Source organism: Penaeus monodon, chromosome 5 (genome assembly GCF_015228065.2).
Source record: "Penaeus monodon isolate SGIC_2016 chromosome 5, NSTDA_Pmon_1, whole genome shotgun sequence".
Classification (NCBI taxonomy): domain Eukaryota; kingdom Metazoa; phylum Arthropoda; class Malacostraca; order Decapoda; family Penaeidae; genus Penaeus; species Penaeus monodon.
The window spans coordinates 55612090-55626528 of NC_051390.1; the positions used below are offsets into that span (position 1 = coordinate 55612090).

A 14439-nucleotide genomic window follows, 5' to 3' on the forward strand; every position below is an offset into this window, starting at 1 on the left:
ACACACACACACACAACACACACACACACACACACACACGCACCACACACACGCACACACACACACACACACACACATATATATATGTATATTTTTATATACATATATATATATATATATATATATATATATATATAATACATATATATACATGCGTGTGTGTGTCTGTATGCATATATGTGTGAGTATATATGCATATAATATATAATATATATATATAATATATATGTATATATATATATATTTATATATATATATATGTATGTATGTATATAAACATATACATATATGTATATATATATGTGTAATTAAATATATACATATATATATATATATGTGTTTGTTGTGGTTGTGGTGTGTGGTGTGTGTGTGTGTGTGTGTGTGTGTGGTGTGTGCTGTGTATGTAAATAAATAAATAAATAAATAAACATATATATTTTATATGTATGTATCTATATATATATATGTCTGTATATGCGTATAAGCTTATAGATGTATGTGTATATATGTAATATATGTATAGATAAATATAATATATATGTATAAATATATATATATATATATATATATTATATATATATATATATAATATACATATATATGGCATAGAAAATATATGTATGTGTGTATGGATATGGATATATAGAAATACACATATATGCATACATACATGCATGCATATGCGTATATGTACATGTATATATATACTTATATATGTACTAAATATTGTGTGTGTGTGTGTTATGTACATGCACACACACACACACACACACACACACACACACACACACACACACACACACACACACAATACAATCACAATTATATATATATATTATATATATATATATAGATAGGATAGATAGATTGATAGATAGATTTGTGTGTGTGTGTGTATGTGTACACAAAACTTTACGGACATGCATGTATTTTCATGATGGTACACGTGTTTCGAAGTGTGTTTTTGATAAAAGTGATTACCATAATGAGTCTCTCCTCAGCGATGCAAATGGGTCTTTTGGGGATATATATGCAAGTGGCAGATGATGGTCACAGTTCGTGTTTAGTCGCCATGTCGCCTCACTGGTTAGCGGTCGGCCTTCTCTTCGCTGCCGCGCTCGGACAGGTACTTGAAGAGGGGGGGGGGGGGGTTGTGTGCTGTGTTTGGGTTTAACTCTCCACTGTCTGTTTTCTGTCTCTCCCCCCTTTTTTTGGACTTTAACTCTCTCACTGTCTGTTTCTGTCTCTCTCTCTCTCTCTTGCTCGCCCTAGCCCTCGCTCTCCCTCCCACTCTCTCCTATTCTGGCTAAGACTTCGATGTTCGTGAGATGGAAGCATTTTCCAATGGTTTTAAAGGGTTGCAACGCGTATGATTAGTATTTCAATGTTATAGTAGTATATTTACTCTATATTGTGACCGTTTTCCGTCCTAATTTAAAACTCATGAACGTTTTACCATGTGATTAGTTTGCGTTTTAAATACTTTTTTTCTCCTTTTTCTTTTTCTTCTTTTCTCGTTTCTCACTTTTAGGAACTACATTTTACGATTTGACAGCTGTGACTTTCGTGCGTCTGAGCCCGTTGAGGGTGACGACTTGCTTATACCCTAACTGCCGGGTTTTCAAGGTTTCCGGGCCAGCCGGTGGTTCCGGGGCTTCAGGAAGGCTTAAGTGGGATCCACGAGATGAGTTCTAGATTTTCGAAAGGCTTCAGGGTGAATGTATGCATATGTTTATATATATGTGCATATATACACATATATATATAAATATACATATATGCAGACACACACACATACGTGTGTGTGTCTGCATATATGCGTGTGTGTGTGTGTGTGTGTGTGTGTGTGTGTGTGTGTGTGTTAAGGATAGACGGAGAAACAAATGAGTGGACAGGTATACACTTACACACACAAATTGATAACCACTTACGAATAGCAAAACATATGAACATAACTTCAAAATATTGGTCATTTGTACATGCTCCATTATATATTTGATAATAATAATAATAATAATAATAATAATAATAATAATTTAAAACCATTACAGATTCACGCTGTAGGTCTATGAACTATATGGAGATTAAAATGCACAAGATGCTATATAAGAAACATTCATGTATGCATATATTCAAACACGCATATGCAACCTTACACTCATAAAACACACATACACACACACACACACACACACTCACACACACACACACACACTCACACACACACACACACTCACACACACACACACACACACATATATATATATCGCACACAAACCCACTGACATACTGCATCTTTAATTTTCCGAGAAGTACTGACACTGGATTATATATATATATATATATATATATATATATATATATATATATATATATATATATATATGTATATATATATATATATTTTTTTTTTTTTTTTTATCATTCTCCATAATTTCAAACTTTTCAAACTTTTTTTTTCAGGCTCTGCCGAAAACGAGGAAGGATGCTACCTATCTCCCGCCCATCGTAAGTACTAATTAAGATTGCATAAACAGTTTGTTCTGAATGGGCACAGACACTTCCCAGGAATGAGCATGTTAACGAGAAACAGTTAGTATATTTACACACGCTTTAACACACAGATAATCTTCAATTAAACCTTCAATTAAAACATTGGTGAGATGCGACTAACCTTGCGCCTTTTCTATCTTATGCCATAACCAGACTCAATAAAAACACTATTTGAATAATATTTATAGAACACTGCTATCTATCCATCGATATATCAGTCCATCTATCCCCTATCCATAGGTATATGTGTGTATGTATATTTTGGCATGTTTAATAATCATATCCAATATAATAATAACATCATCAAATTAATAGTATAACAAAGAAAAACACATTTTCCCGCAAATTCAAGGAAGAGGCAAATCAGGCACGGTTACTAAGGCCTACTGATCGACTCCTTGGTGTCTGAGCACATGTGGAGCCTTTTGTATGTAAAAAAAAAAAAAAAAAAAAAAAAAAAAAAAAAAAAAAAAAAAATACAGGGAACAGTTCTTATATCCGTTGTTATTGGATTACTGTTAACAATAGCATATAGTGTTTACACTCTTAGTTCTTCATGATAACAATTTGAAATGCAAGGTTTTTCTGTATAAAGTACACACTATACATGTAGAATTTTGAAGAGAAAATCTATAGAAAGGAATTTTATCAAACTGATCGCTAACGTAAAATACCTTAACATTTCAACCTAAGTAATGGTTCTTTTATACTGCATGGACAACTCTCTCTGAACCAGTCTTATAGAACAGTACGAAATGTCTCTGCCACAGAATCAGAAAATGGGGATACTTTTCCCCTTGGGCTTCATCAACCGTTCTTTTTTACTACCACGCCTCCTGTAGGAATTTGACCCACCCTCCCTTTTAAAAAATATGTTCTTACTTTTTTATTTTGGATGAATTAGTCACATTATTAAACTGTTTATTTAGTTATTTGCTATCTTTATTTAGTTATCTTTTCATATAGCATTAATTTCCTTAACCTAATCAAATTATATAGAAAGACATTAAATTGGTAGTTTTTTATTATCTCGCTGAAACCGCTTATTTCGTAAAGACATAACCACCTGTATACGCGTCGCAAAGATTTAAAAAAGAAGAAAAGAAAATAAATAAATCCTGATATTTGACATCGCTCATTAACGCTCATCATTCAATTTCACATTCAGAAAATATATTCAAATGTATGCTGCCATGATTTCTCTTGAGGGAAAAAATCGGATGTGATGCAATGACACATAAATATGAATATTTACGGGGAAAAAACGCGATTGGTGAAAAATGGAAACGACCTTTGCTGAAGCGCCGGGACCATGTCATAACTTTCTGATGAAATACTATGATTCAGTAAATGCTTTAAAATTAATGAAGACGTGGTTTTTCCTTACTTTAAAATATATTATACATGCGTGACATCCTGGGTACATAAAAATTAAAATCAATAATAAAAATGCGGTCGCTTGTTACGGGACTTTTATTAAGTTTTGACTAGCCTAGGTAGCCATAAATCAAAGGAAAAAATCATACGTTTAACCCCTGAATAATTCTTTGTAACCTACATGATAGTATGTTTTTTTTTAATAAGGATTGACAGAATATATAAGATTTTATAGGAGTATGTGAAGATTTTTTATGTATTAATAAAAAAAAAAAATATTTCGCTGGTTTCTTGCATCACATTTTTTCTCTTGCGTGAACTATTCATGAAATCATAATGAAAGCAATTTGTGTTCTCAGATGCATATATATATATATATATATATATATATATATATATATATATATATAAACACACACACACATACACACACAAACATACACACACACACATACACACACACACATAAACACACACATAAAAACACACATACCACATAACACACCCCACACAACACACACACACACACACACACACACACACACACACACACACACACACACACACATACATACATACACACGTGTGCGTGTGTCCGTGCATGCGTCCGTGCGTATTTATGTATGTGTAATTAATGAAACAATAGTACACTGGCACCATCTTTTTCAGTTGCACCCAAAAAAAAATTCATCTTCATGGCACGGCTTACGTTGATGATGGTATTTTTAGATGACATTAGTAATGATATTCCGAGATCTCCCTACTGTTACCGTGAGGGTGATTACCGTGCTCTTTATTAAAGCGATTCCAGTTCATAAAGGAAAACGGGAGATCAAAATGGACAAACTACACTGATATAAAATTATATATGTGGCACTAAGTGTAAGTAATAGTTCTATTTTTTTTTTTCCGGTGTGGATCATTAACGTTCTGCATTATAAGTACATTAGTGCAATGTTACACACTTCCAAAATATTTTTCTCCGTTAATTATCTCAATATCTTGATTACTGTCAGTGTTAAACAGGAATCAATGTAAAGAAGCCCCATTCTATTCAAGTTTACGTTATTTTTTATTGATTGCATCCACGACATTCTTTCTAACCAACATGCATATGTTTCTCATAACTGTACTGATCGTGATACAGCAATGATTGTGTCTCCTGCGCTTCCATACTGTTGTTTTGTCCTGTCATTGTTAGCTTTCCACAGGAAGGAGAGAGCGAGTTTTTTTCCATGGAATGAGCATTTGTCAGCCATGTCTGTCTATAAGGAATTTTTGTTAATAAATGATGTTCATCTATCTAAATATCTTGATTTTTTTTTCATATAATTTTTTTTAATGCTCATTCATAACCATTATTTACGTTTAATGTAAAACAGCGGAAGGTATGTGTGAATATGAGTTTTCTAGAATGTTCCTGTTCCTCCTCCGCAATATCTTTATATATAATAATAGTATATGAATTATTTATACTTGCACTCTTAACTTACAGCCTAATAGGCATTAATTAAAAATATAATCCCTAACGAACATTTTTGAGTTGAATATACTCTGCACAGGCGCACTACAGACGATGGGTGGAGCCATAACAATGACGTCAGGCATGGACAAAACTGGTAGCAAAACCTTAACAGCTCGCTGAATTGTTAAGACTTTTCATTAACATTAACGGGTGGTTGGCGTTGCGGAAGAGGCCCTATGTATAGCATCATATCATTAGGAATACGCCCTGTAAAATCCGGTGTGTTAAGCGTAACGATATTAGTCAAAAGTCTATAAAAAAAAAAAAAAAAAAAAAAAAAAAAAAAAAATATATATATATATATATATATATATATATATATATATATATATACATAATAATAATAGCTTTTATAACACCTAGCAATCTTGCGTCGTCTTTTCCGACGGTTCCAGCCTGCACGACAGGAATTGAGTATGGAAATGTATTCCTCCTAACTGGTATTCATCCTTATTTGTACTTATATTGGGTATCTATAACAAAGCACTACTCACCATATGATATCGAAAGCCATCTAGGATATTACATTCCAAAATACTTTGTACCAGTCGAAAAACAATAACCAATATAGTAAAATGGCTAACCGTTAACGCAGCCATTCCTATTACGTCATAGAACTAGGCGGCGCTTTACATTATGCGACCCCCTAATTGCCACCGGAAGAGATGACACTGGTGTATTAAGAGTAGCATTTAAAAATGATGATGACAATAATAATAATAAATTAATTACTTAATGAAAACTCGTTAGGAACGATTGAGCCCAAGGGAAATTGAAAATCGTCATTGCAAAGTTAAAGCATATTTCATTCATTTAAATTAATGCAATTTTGACTCATGATTAATGAGTTTTACTTTTTTTTTACTCGCTCTTGCTTGACAGAAACTTTTTGTTTGAAGTTAAAAACCAAGTAAAAATAGAAATACAGGTAATCATTTTTTAAATAGTTTACTCTTAACATACAGAGAAATCAGTTTTATTCAGGTATATACTTTTAGATTATTTGGAAGATAAACTAAAGAATTCTGGAACATAATGCTCCTGTGGTCCAGTTTGAAATTGCTTATTTCCATAAGTAAAAAAAGAAAAAAAAAAAGTTGTTTTTTTCTTTTGCTTTAAATTTTTCTTCTGTTTGGTGCTTGATGTTTTATGTTAGGCGAAAGTCAACAAAGAAAAATGAAGAGATAAAATCTCTTCCTCTCTCTTTTTCTCCCTCCCTCCTTTCCCTCCTTCACTCTCCCACCCCTCCCCCACTCTCTGTTAGTTTCCAATAGTAACATTCCTTATATATTTTCCTCTAGAATACCGAGGGTCCTGACATTTTGTACAGCGAGAGGTCTGTAGATAAGGTAAGCTAAATTCTAATTATTTGTTATGGAGATGCTAAGGTGAGTGGAATAATAACACTATTTTCTTTACTTCCCAAATGAATGATAACTGTCCAGTTAATGATGTGTTAATATGTAAAAGTGTTATGCATAATATTATGCCGGAAATGCTTGAGATTATTCTGCAGACTTTTCTTTATGCAGATTTCTATTGATTTTTAGGAGTAGATATTTTGATTTGGATTATATATGTATGTGTGCAAGTGCGTCAAAAAAAGAAAGACAAAAAAATTACCACATATAATTTCATTTCATTCTTGTATCCATTACAATTCTACCCCATATACTTTTTCTTAACCTAACCACCACGGATTGATGTTCTGTCCCCTGTAGATATTTGTGAATTTTGTTACATACAGATGGCTCCACATGTGCTCAGCCAGCAAGGAGTCTACCAACAACCCCGAGTGACCGATCCTGATTTCCCCATTCCTTGAGGTGGCAAGATTTTTTTTTTTTATGCAATTTGTTTCGATACTATTATTGTTATTGATGTTATGGTTATTAAATTGTTATTAAAATCTTGGTAACATTTAAGACAATAAAATAATACTAAAGACCATTTCCAAAAGTCAAGGAAAAGGGGAAACAGGTGAGATAGGTAGAACTAATAACTGACTCCTTGGTGACGAAACAATTGTAGAGCCATCTATGTGTGAATACAATAAACTTATATTACAGTGGGTATGGTATGTATTGCCATCCGTGAGAATTGGGCTAATCCACACCTTACGAAATAAAATATATCTAAAGCAAAATAAATATTTGAAATAAATATATTTACTTCAACAGGAGCGGAACGTAGAGAACAACGGGACTGACCACTTCACAATACCCGGGATTCATCATGTAAGTTTATATAAATATTCTTATTTAAAGTATCTAATTCCAAGAGTATTGTATTAGTACATTATTACTATCATTTTCCTAGTTATTATCGCTTATGAAATTTGTTTCCGCTATTTATTTTGTGACCTTTAAGGCTCTCCCTCTCTCTCTCTCTCTCTTTCACTGTACTTGTCATCTTCCTTCGAATCTCCCTTTTTCTGTTCTGTTTGAAATGCCTGGTTCTTTATTAGCATGGAGAAATATTTGATTTTTTGTTCACTTCCAGCCATCCACAACCTTTGTGGGGAATTTTAGGACCTAACCATTCATTTAATGGGCACTACTAACTCTCCACAAACCTGGACAGTTACATTGAAGGACCACTCAGACATGACTCAGCATTCTCCATATTTTGATTGGCATAGGGATGACATGGTTACCATAGTTGCACAATTCTCTTTCCCATATCTAATGGATTCTGGTCAAATGAATCACCAAATACAACGGAAACGGTTCCACCACTATTTATTATTCATAATTTACACTCATACACATCAAATCACCAGTGGAACACAAGAATTAAAGTTAAACAAAATTAATTGACCTTTATACACCTTTCAAAGGATACATTTTTTAAAACCTGTAATTTGTTAATGTTTTTTCTTCACGTTCTTTGGGTACATATAAATAAATTGAATTATTTATAATTTACAACAAAAAGGGTGTACATTATTGATTTTCCACAGAATTTTTTTCACACAATTAGCACTCTCTAGCATATTTCTGCTACTCAACGTCAATGTCATAGGAGAATCGAGAGACGGAAAGATGGATGAATAAACAAATGAATGAACAAATATCTTTATCTATCTATCTATAGCCCGTGAATTAACTTGCAATGTTAAACTTTTTTGCTCTGTTTATCCTGAAAGGGCGACGAGGGAGACGACATCTTACTCACAGAGGAACAGCTCGCAGCAGCTAACCTGAGCAGGCTGGAGGGGGAGGAATTGGTACGTAGCTCTGTCCTTAACACACGAAACGCAGTGTTCAGTGTTATGCATAATGAGGATGCTTAAAATAAGGAGGGGGGATATCAAAATAAATCAAATGAGTAAGGATTAAATAAGTAATTAAAATGCGTATATAAACATTACTAAGAGGAGGCTTAAAAAGGGGGGATAATGATAATGAATAAATAAATGGTTAAAAATACATATAAACATTGCCAAAAGGAAGCTCGAAATAATAATTTAATAGATTATAAAAATATTGCCAAGAGCAAGTTTAAAATTGAGGGAAAAGGAGAGAGAGAAAAAAAATAAGATAAAGAGTAAATAAATGAATTAAAAAAAAAAACATTGCCAAGAAAAACTCAAAAAAATGGAAAACGAGAGAAAAAAACAACAAAAACAATAAGTAAAACAAGATAAATAATAAGCAAATACTGAATAAATAGATGAATATGATAAAAGATAAGAAATACTTGATTAAATAGCAAATAAATGAATCACAGAAAAATAAAGAAATACACAAGCTCAACACCTTACGCTTCATAAGATTACGAAGGGATATTCCTGTTATTTTACCCTTATAGAAGTGGCTTTCAAGCGTGCTATTTTTCCAGCTCGAGAAACTGGGGGACACGATGCTGACCCCGGAGCAGCTGGCCGCCATCCTCAACAGGAAGGCGATCAACGATGTCACCAGATTCTGGCCTGATGTCAACGGCTTCCCTCACATTCCCTATACCTTTGAGGATGGTCGGTATTGCTTGACAGTGTGCCGTTGTTAAGAAAGAGCCTTTTTAGCCTTTGCCCGTATATAAACGCTAACAGACAGCAAACATATATGTGTATGTATATATATAAAATATATATATAATATATATATATTTTATATTATATATTTTATATAAACACACGTACATGTGAACTTATTTTAAAAGACTCTCCAGCCGGGTTTACAAAGCAGCCGTCCGGAGGCCATTCGCACTGGATCGACAACACCGCCTCACCTTCACCGGGGCCGAACACCAGCATGGGAACGTTTAAGTTCACCCCCACGTTTCCCTCTGAACTCACGGGGGGTGGTCAGCAGCGGAGACAGATATCAACGTCCCGTGGGGTTTTGAGCAGTCGGTGAGAAAGGAGGGGCGGGAAGGAGAGGAGGGGAAAGAGGGAGGGGGGAGGGAAAGAGGGAGGGGGAGGGAAAAAAAAAAAGAGTGAGGCGAGAGAGGTAAATAGAGAGAATATTGATAATAATAATAAAAAAATTTTGGCCCATCAGTATACAAAGGGGTTTGGGGTTTTTTGGCTAAAAGCAGTCGAAATTTTAGTTTTAGGGGGGGTTTTTTATAAATTTTTATTTTTATTTGTTTTTTTATTTATATTATTATTTTTATTATTATTTTTTTAAATTTATTATTATTTTTTTTAGGGTTGTAGTTTTTATAATTTTTAGCTTTTTAGGTTATTTTTTGATGAGTTAATTTTGTACGATTTTTAGTTTCGTTAAGAGTTTAGATTTTTGGAGTTTTATTTAATTTTGAGTTTTTAATTTTTTTTAGTTTTTTAGTCTTTGCTTTCTTTTTTAAAAGTTTTTTTTTTAATGAAACAGTTTGTTGAGTTTAATTTTTTCAAAAAGTCTTTTTTAGCAGACATGTCGAAGGTCAACTAAGCAAACGAAAATTCCGTGCACATCTATCTCTAAAACCTAATTTCACATTTAGACGACGCTAATCGTAAACGTTCGAAAAATCCAAAAAAATATTTTTTTCAACCAGACTTTTACTTCCATATCTTCGTTGGCTTGCATTTTGGTAAGAGGGCGGACACGCCTTGGGCCCTGGCATGAGCAATCGAGGTCAGACCGAGACGAACACGTCTCAAATTTTCACACAAAAAAAAAATCATCGGCGATTTATAAATTTAACCTCTGAGACCCCAAAAATTATGGTGTGCCGTATGACTATTCCAATTTGCATTACTATCGCAGGTAAATCATATGGCTTTACAGTTTAATTGTTTTAATGTGTGTGCGTATGTGGATGTGCATAAATATGTGTTATATCATAATACATATAATTTTATATAAATTAAAAATATATATATATATTATATATTAAAATATACAATATAAATTTTTATATATAATATAAAATAATTATACACGTCTGTGTGTGTAGAGAGAGAGAGAGGTCACGATCTGTAAGACCAAGTTTAAGACTTTTACAAGACTGGGTCCCGCTTTTAGATTCCAACATTGTGTTCTTCATATTTCTTGATATAAATCCTTTTTTCATGATTCTTTTCCACAGGGTTTCTCTCTGAACAGCCGCAATACCATCGTGCCCAAAAGACCCGAGGTTCCAAGCTGAAATTGGCCAGCGGGGAAGGCCTCCCCACATGGACAAGCTCATATAAACACCATGTATGGCTGTACAGATAAACTCCTCTCTCTTGCGGACTGCTAGTGATCCCTGTCAGAATAATGGTTATTTAGGAAGTGACTGCACTTGGGTGTGTCCTGATGGAACTTCAGGGAGCAACTGCGAGACTTTTAAATACACCTATAATGGTGGTTTCTCTTTTCGATCTGTATTGCACTGATAACTCCTTATGTTTGGTTTCTCACACAGATTGTATCTGTTAATGTTTTATCTCACAAATGGAATATTTTTTTTGGTTTTATTTCACAGACAGTCACGTTCATTATAGATGAACTTTCATGACTTTAGTTTTCATTAATACTACTCTTTGAATACTTTGCTTATGAACAGAACTTTTGCGATGCGCTCCTAACAAATATTCAAGAGACACTGTAAAAGTCACACATGTTAAAGCATGATACCATTTTAACAAAAAATTTATATATTCTTCAGATGCTATCCTATATTTCAATACTGAGATCGTCACCGTTGAGAAAACTATTTCAACCGTGAACTATCCTAATGCTTTCCCTCATGGTAAGTATTGTTATACAGTCTCAGTTCATTACTCTCTAGCCATAGTGGTATGTTTTTTTTTATTTTTTTATTTGTGTGTGTGTTTTTATACTTTCTTTCCATTCGAAGATAATATAAATCAGAAAATGTCCTTCTTAAGCTGTGCTTATTTGCACCTATTTGGATGTTCTGACAGTTTTCCTTCAACTTAAGGATCAAAAATGTATAAAACTATATGATCCAACAATATTTCCTTATTAACTCCGTGTGTTGATGATTCTTAAGAGCTTTTTACTACTGATAAAATTAAGAAAGTGAACCAAGCGAATTTATGGAATATCTTGATATCTGTTAAGCACACTGGGCATGACTAAAAAGTGAAAGTCCAAGAAATGACATACTAAAACTAAATAGTGTACTAATATTAATGAGATGCTTAAGCCTTTTTCTTTTAATACAAGGGAGAAAATTAACAACTACACTATGAAGATAAAGTTCAGGTGTTTTGATAATTTAATTACCCCATAGTCCCCAACAACACTAAAAATGTGGATTTGCAAAATCTTGTTGATGAATATATCTGAATAGTAAGTGCAACATACATATACTCTATGCCCCTTTTGAAATAGTGCAAATGTATCCCTGGGCATCCATGTCAGCCAGGTTGGGAACACTTGTATTAGTCTTGAAAATCCATATAATCAACTGACAAGTGAAATACGAAAGATATGAAACTCTATCTCTTCAGGGAGACGCGCTGTAATCCCAAGGATTGAAAAAATATCCCATAATAAACAATTGTCTCGTTACTTGGCTTTTCGAAGAATGCAAAATAATTTTGACTAAAGTTTTGATAGCGTATTGTATTTAATGATTCAGTTACCAAACTTGGTGTACTTAGAAACCTCAGTCATAAAGAAAGAATAGAGCAGATGCAATCTATTGTAGTTTTTGTGCCCAACTCTTCCCTCTCTATCTTTCACTATATGTAGAAACATATACATGTACGGGTATGCTTTTCATACACACACTATGTTTCACGCAAAAAGATTCGGATTTCGTCAAATGGATAATCGCCCCGAGTGTAATGAAGTTTAAAAATGACTTTCACGGCATTCAACGTGTACCAAGCGGTTTCACTAACGGTAAACGGCGTTTGCACACTCGGCTGTTGGTACGATGCCCTGGAAATCAGGACTACTAAAGCAACGGAAGGGCAAGTGGTATGTATATTACAATACTTATTGTAATATAATTTGTTTTTGCTTAATTTTTAGACATGTTAGTCAAAAATCTGTTTTAGAGACTAAAGAATTCATTTTTTAATGACTCCTACTTTCAAGTCTAACCTCATCTAAATTCAGCCACATAATATTACCTAAAATCATATCTTAGTGGTTTTTAGCCACACATGTGCTTTGTTTTTGAAAGTTTGTGAGAACTGAGCACCCACATCGATGACAGAAATTAACGGGATCAAAAATTTTGGTGGTGCGCCGTGCAACAACGAGGTTCCTCCGGGGCGGGGGCACTCGTTCCACTTTTCTCGTCGGGCAGTCTAATTGGCTGCAGTGCGGGACGTGTTGGCGTTTGATGGGGAAACATCGTCGTCAAGCCGGCTACGTCTCTCCTGTGTTGAAGGCTGTCGAGGTTCTCTTGATACTGCGGGGGTCCTTCCTATGTTTTTCTTCGCTCTTCTTGTTTTCTATGCAAGATGAAAGTTTCTGCGAAGCCCTTCTCGCCAAGCTTTCTACGTGACTTTTTTTTATCTATTTTATTTTTTCGTTATTCATCTATTTATTTTTGTTATTTATTTATTTTTATTCATCTATTTATTTATTTATTTTTTTCAATTATTTTTGTTGAATGTGATGCCCAGTACTTCAGTTTCTTTTTGAGTTCTTATTTTCTCTCGTTGAAGTGAACTTGGATATCACTGCTTGTCCTCTTGACAACCATAAGCTGGGTCTTATTCGGGGCAAAGGACACCTGCCATTTCTCTCCCCAAGTCGATATTTGTGCGAGCCCGTCATTTATTTTTTCCATCCTGTTCCCTGGGCTCGTACCTAAAGGAGAGTGTTCCACCATCCGCAGATGCTTTGGTTTGGAGGTGGAACAAGTCATTAAGGAAGACATTCCACAGCCCAGGGCCCAGCATACTTTCTTGAGGGACACCTGCTTTGATGTCGTTGTCAGCAGTGTTTTCCACTGAGGACTACTCTCATTTGTCTGTTGAGTAGATTTTTTTTTTCAAAGTACCTGGAGTTCCCCGTCTACTCCAAATGCTTTTAACTTACTTAACACACTTAGGTGCCTCTATGCTATGCTCTATGCACACTATGCTATGTCCAGAGCAAGAGCACAAGTGGGGCTGTCCGCAGTCAAGTGCAGCTGCCCGTCTACAGTCATCTGAAAAAAAAAAGTAGGTCGGCAGCAGAGGGTTCTTCTGAAAGCCACATTGCCGGGTAGACAGGGAAAAAGACCCGAAGGTGGTTTGTTAGGTGGGAGCATATTATTTTTTCAAGTATCTTGCTGATGATTGATAGTAAGGAGACTCTCTCTCTCTCCTCATCTCCCTTCTCCCCTCCCTCCCTCCCTTCCCATTTCCCTCCCTTCCCTTCCTCCCCCATCTCCGTCCCTCTCCCCACCCCCCTTCCTCTCCCCTCAGGTTCTGTGGGACGGATATTTCGCCCGGCCAGGAGTTCCAGTCTGTTGGAGGAGAAATGATTCTTATTTCAAAGTTGGGACAAATTTCAAACCCGGTGCGGTGACTACTTTGTTCCATTCCTCCTGCGGCTTTGGGAAAAACGTACGGGAAGCCC

General features: G+C 34.6%; 1 protein-coding gene across 1 annotated transcript in view; it reads left to right on the forward strand.

Annotated features, from left to right (window-relative positions):
- Positions 1 to 985: 985 nt before the first annotated feature.
- The window catches only part of LOC119573595, a 90008-nt gene continuing 76554 nt past the window's right edge, over positions 986 to 14439 (forward strand). The window contains exons 1-6 of the mRNA XM_037920806.1: positions 986 to 1126; positions 2464 to 2508; positions 6757 to 6804; positions 7636 to 7692; positions 8604 to 8684; positions 9299 to 9434. Of these exons, the coding sequence (XP_037776734.1) occupies positions 986 to 1126; positions 2464 to 2508; positions 6757 to 6804; positions 7636 to 7692; positions 8604 to 8684; positions 9299 to 9434 (508 nt within the window). The remainder of the gene's footprint in view (positions 1127 to 2463; positions 2509 to 6756; positions 6805 to 7635; positions 7693 to 8603; positions 8685 to 9298; positions 9435 to 14439) is intronic.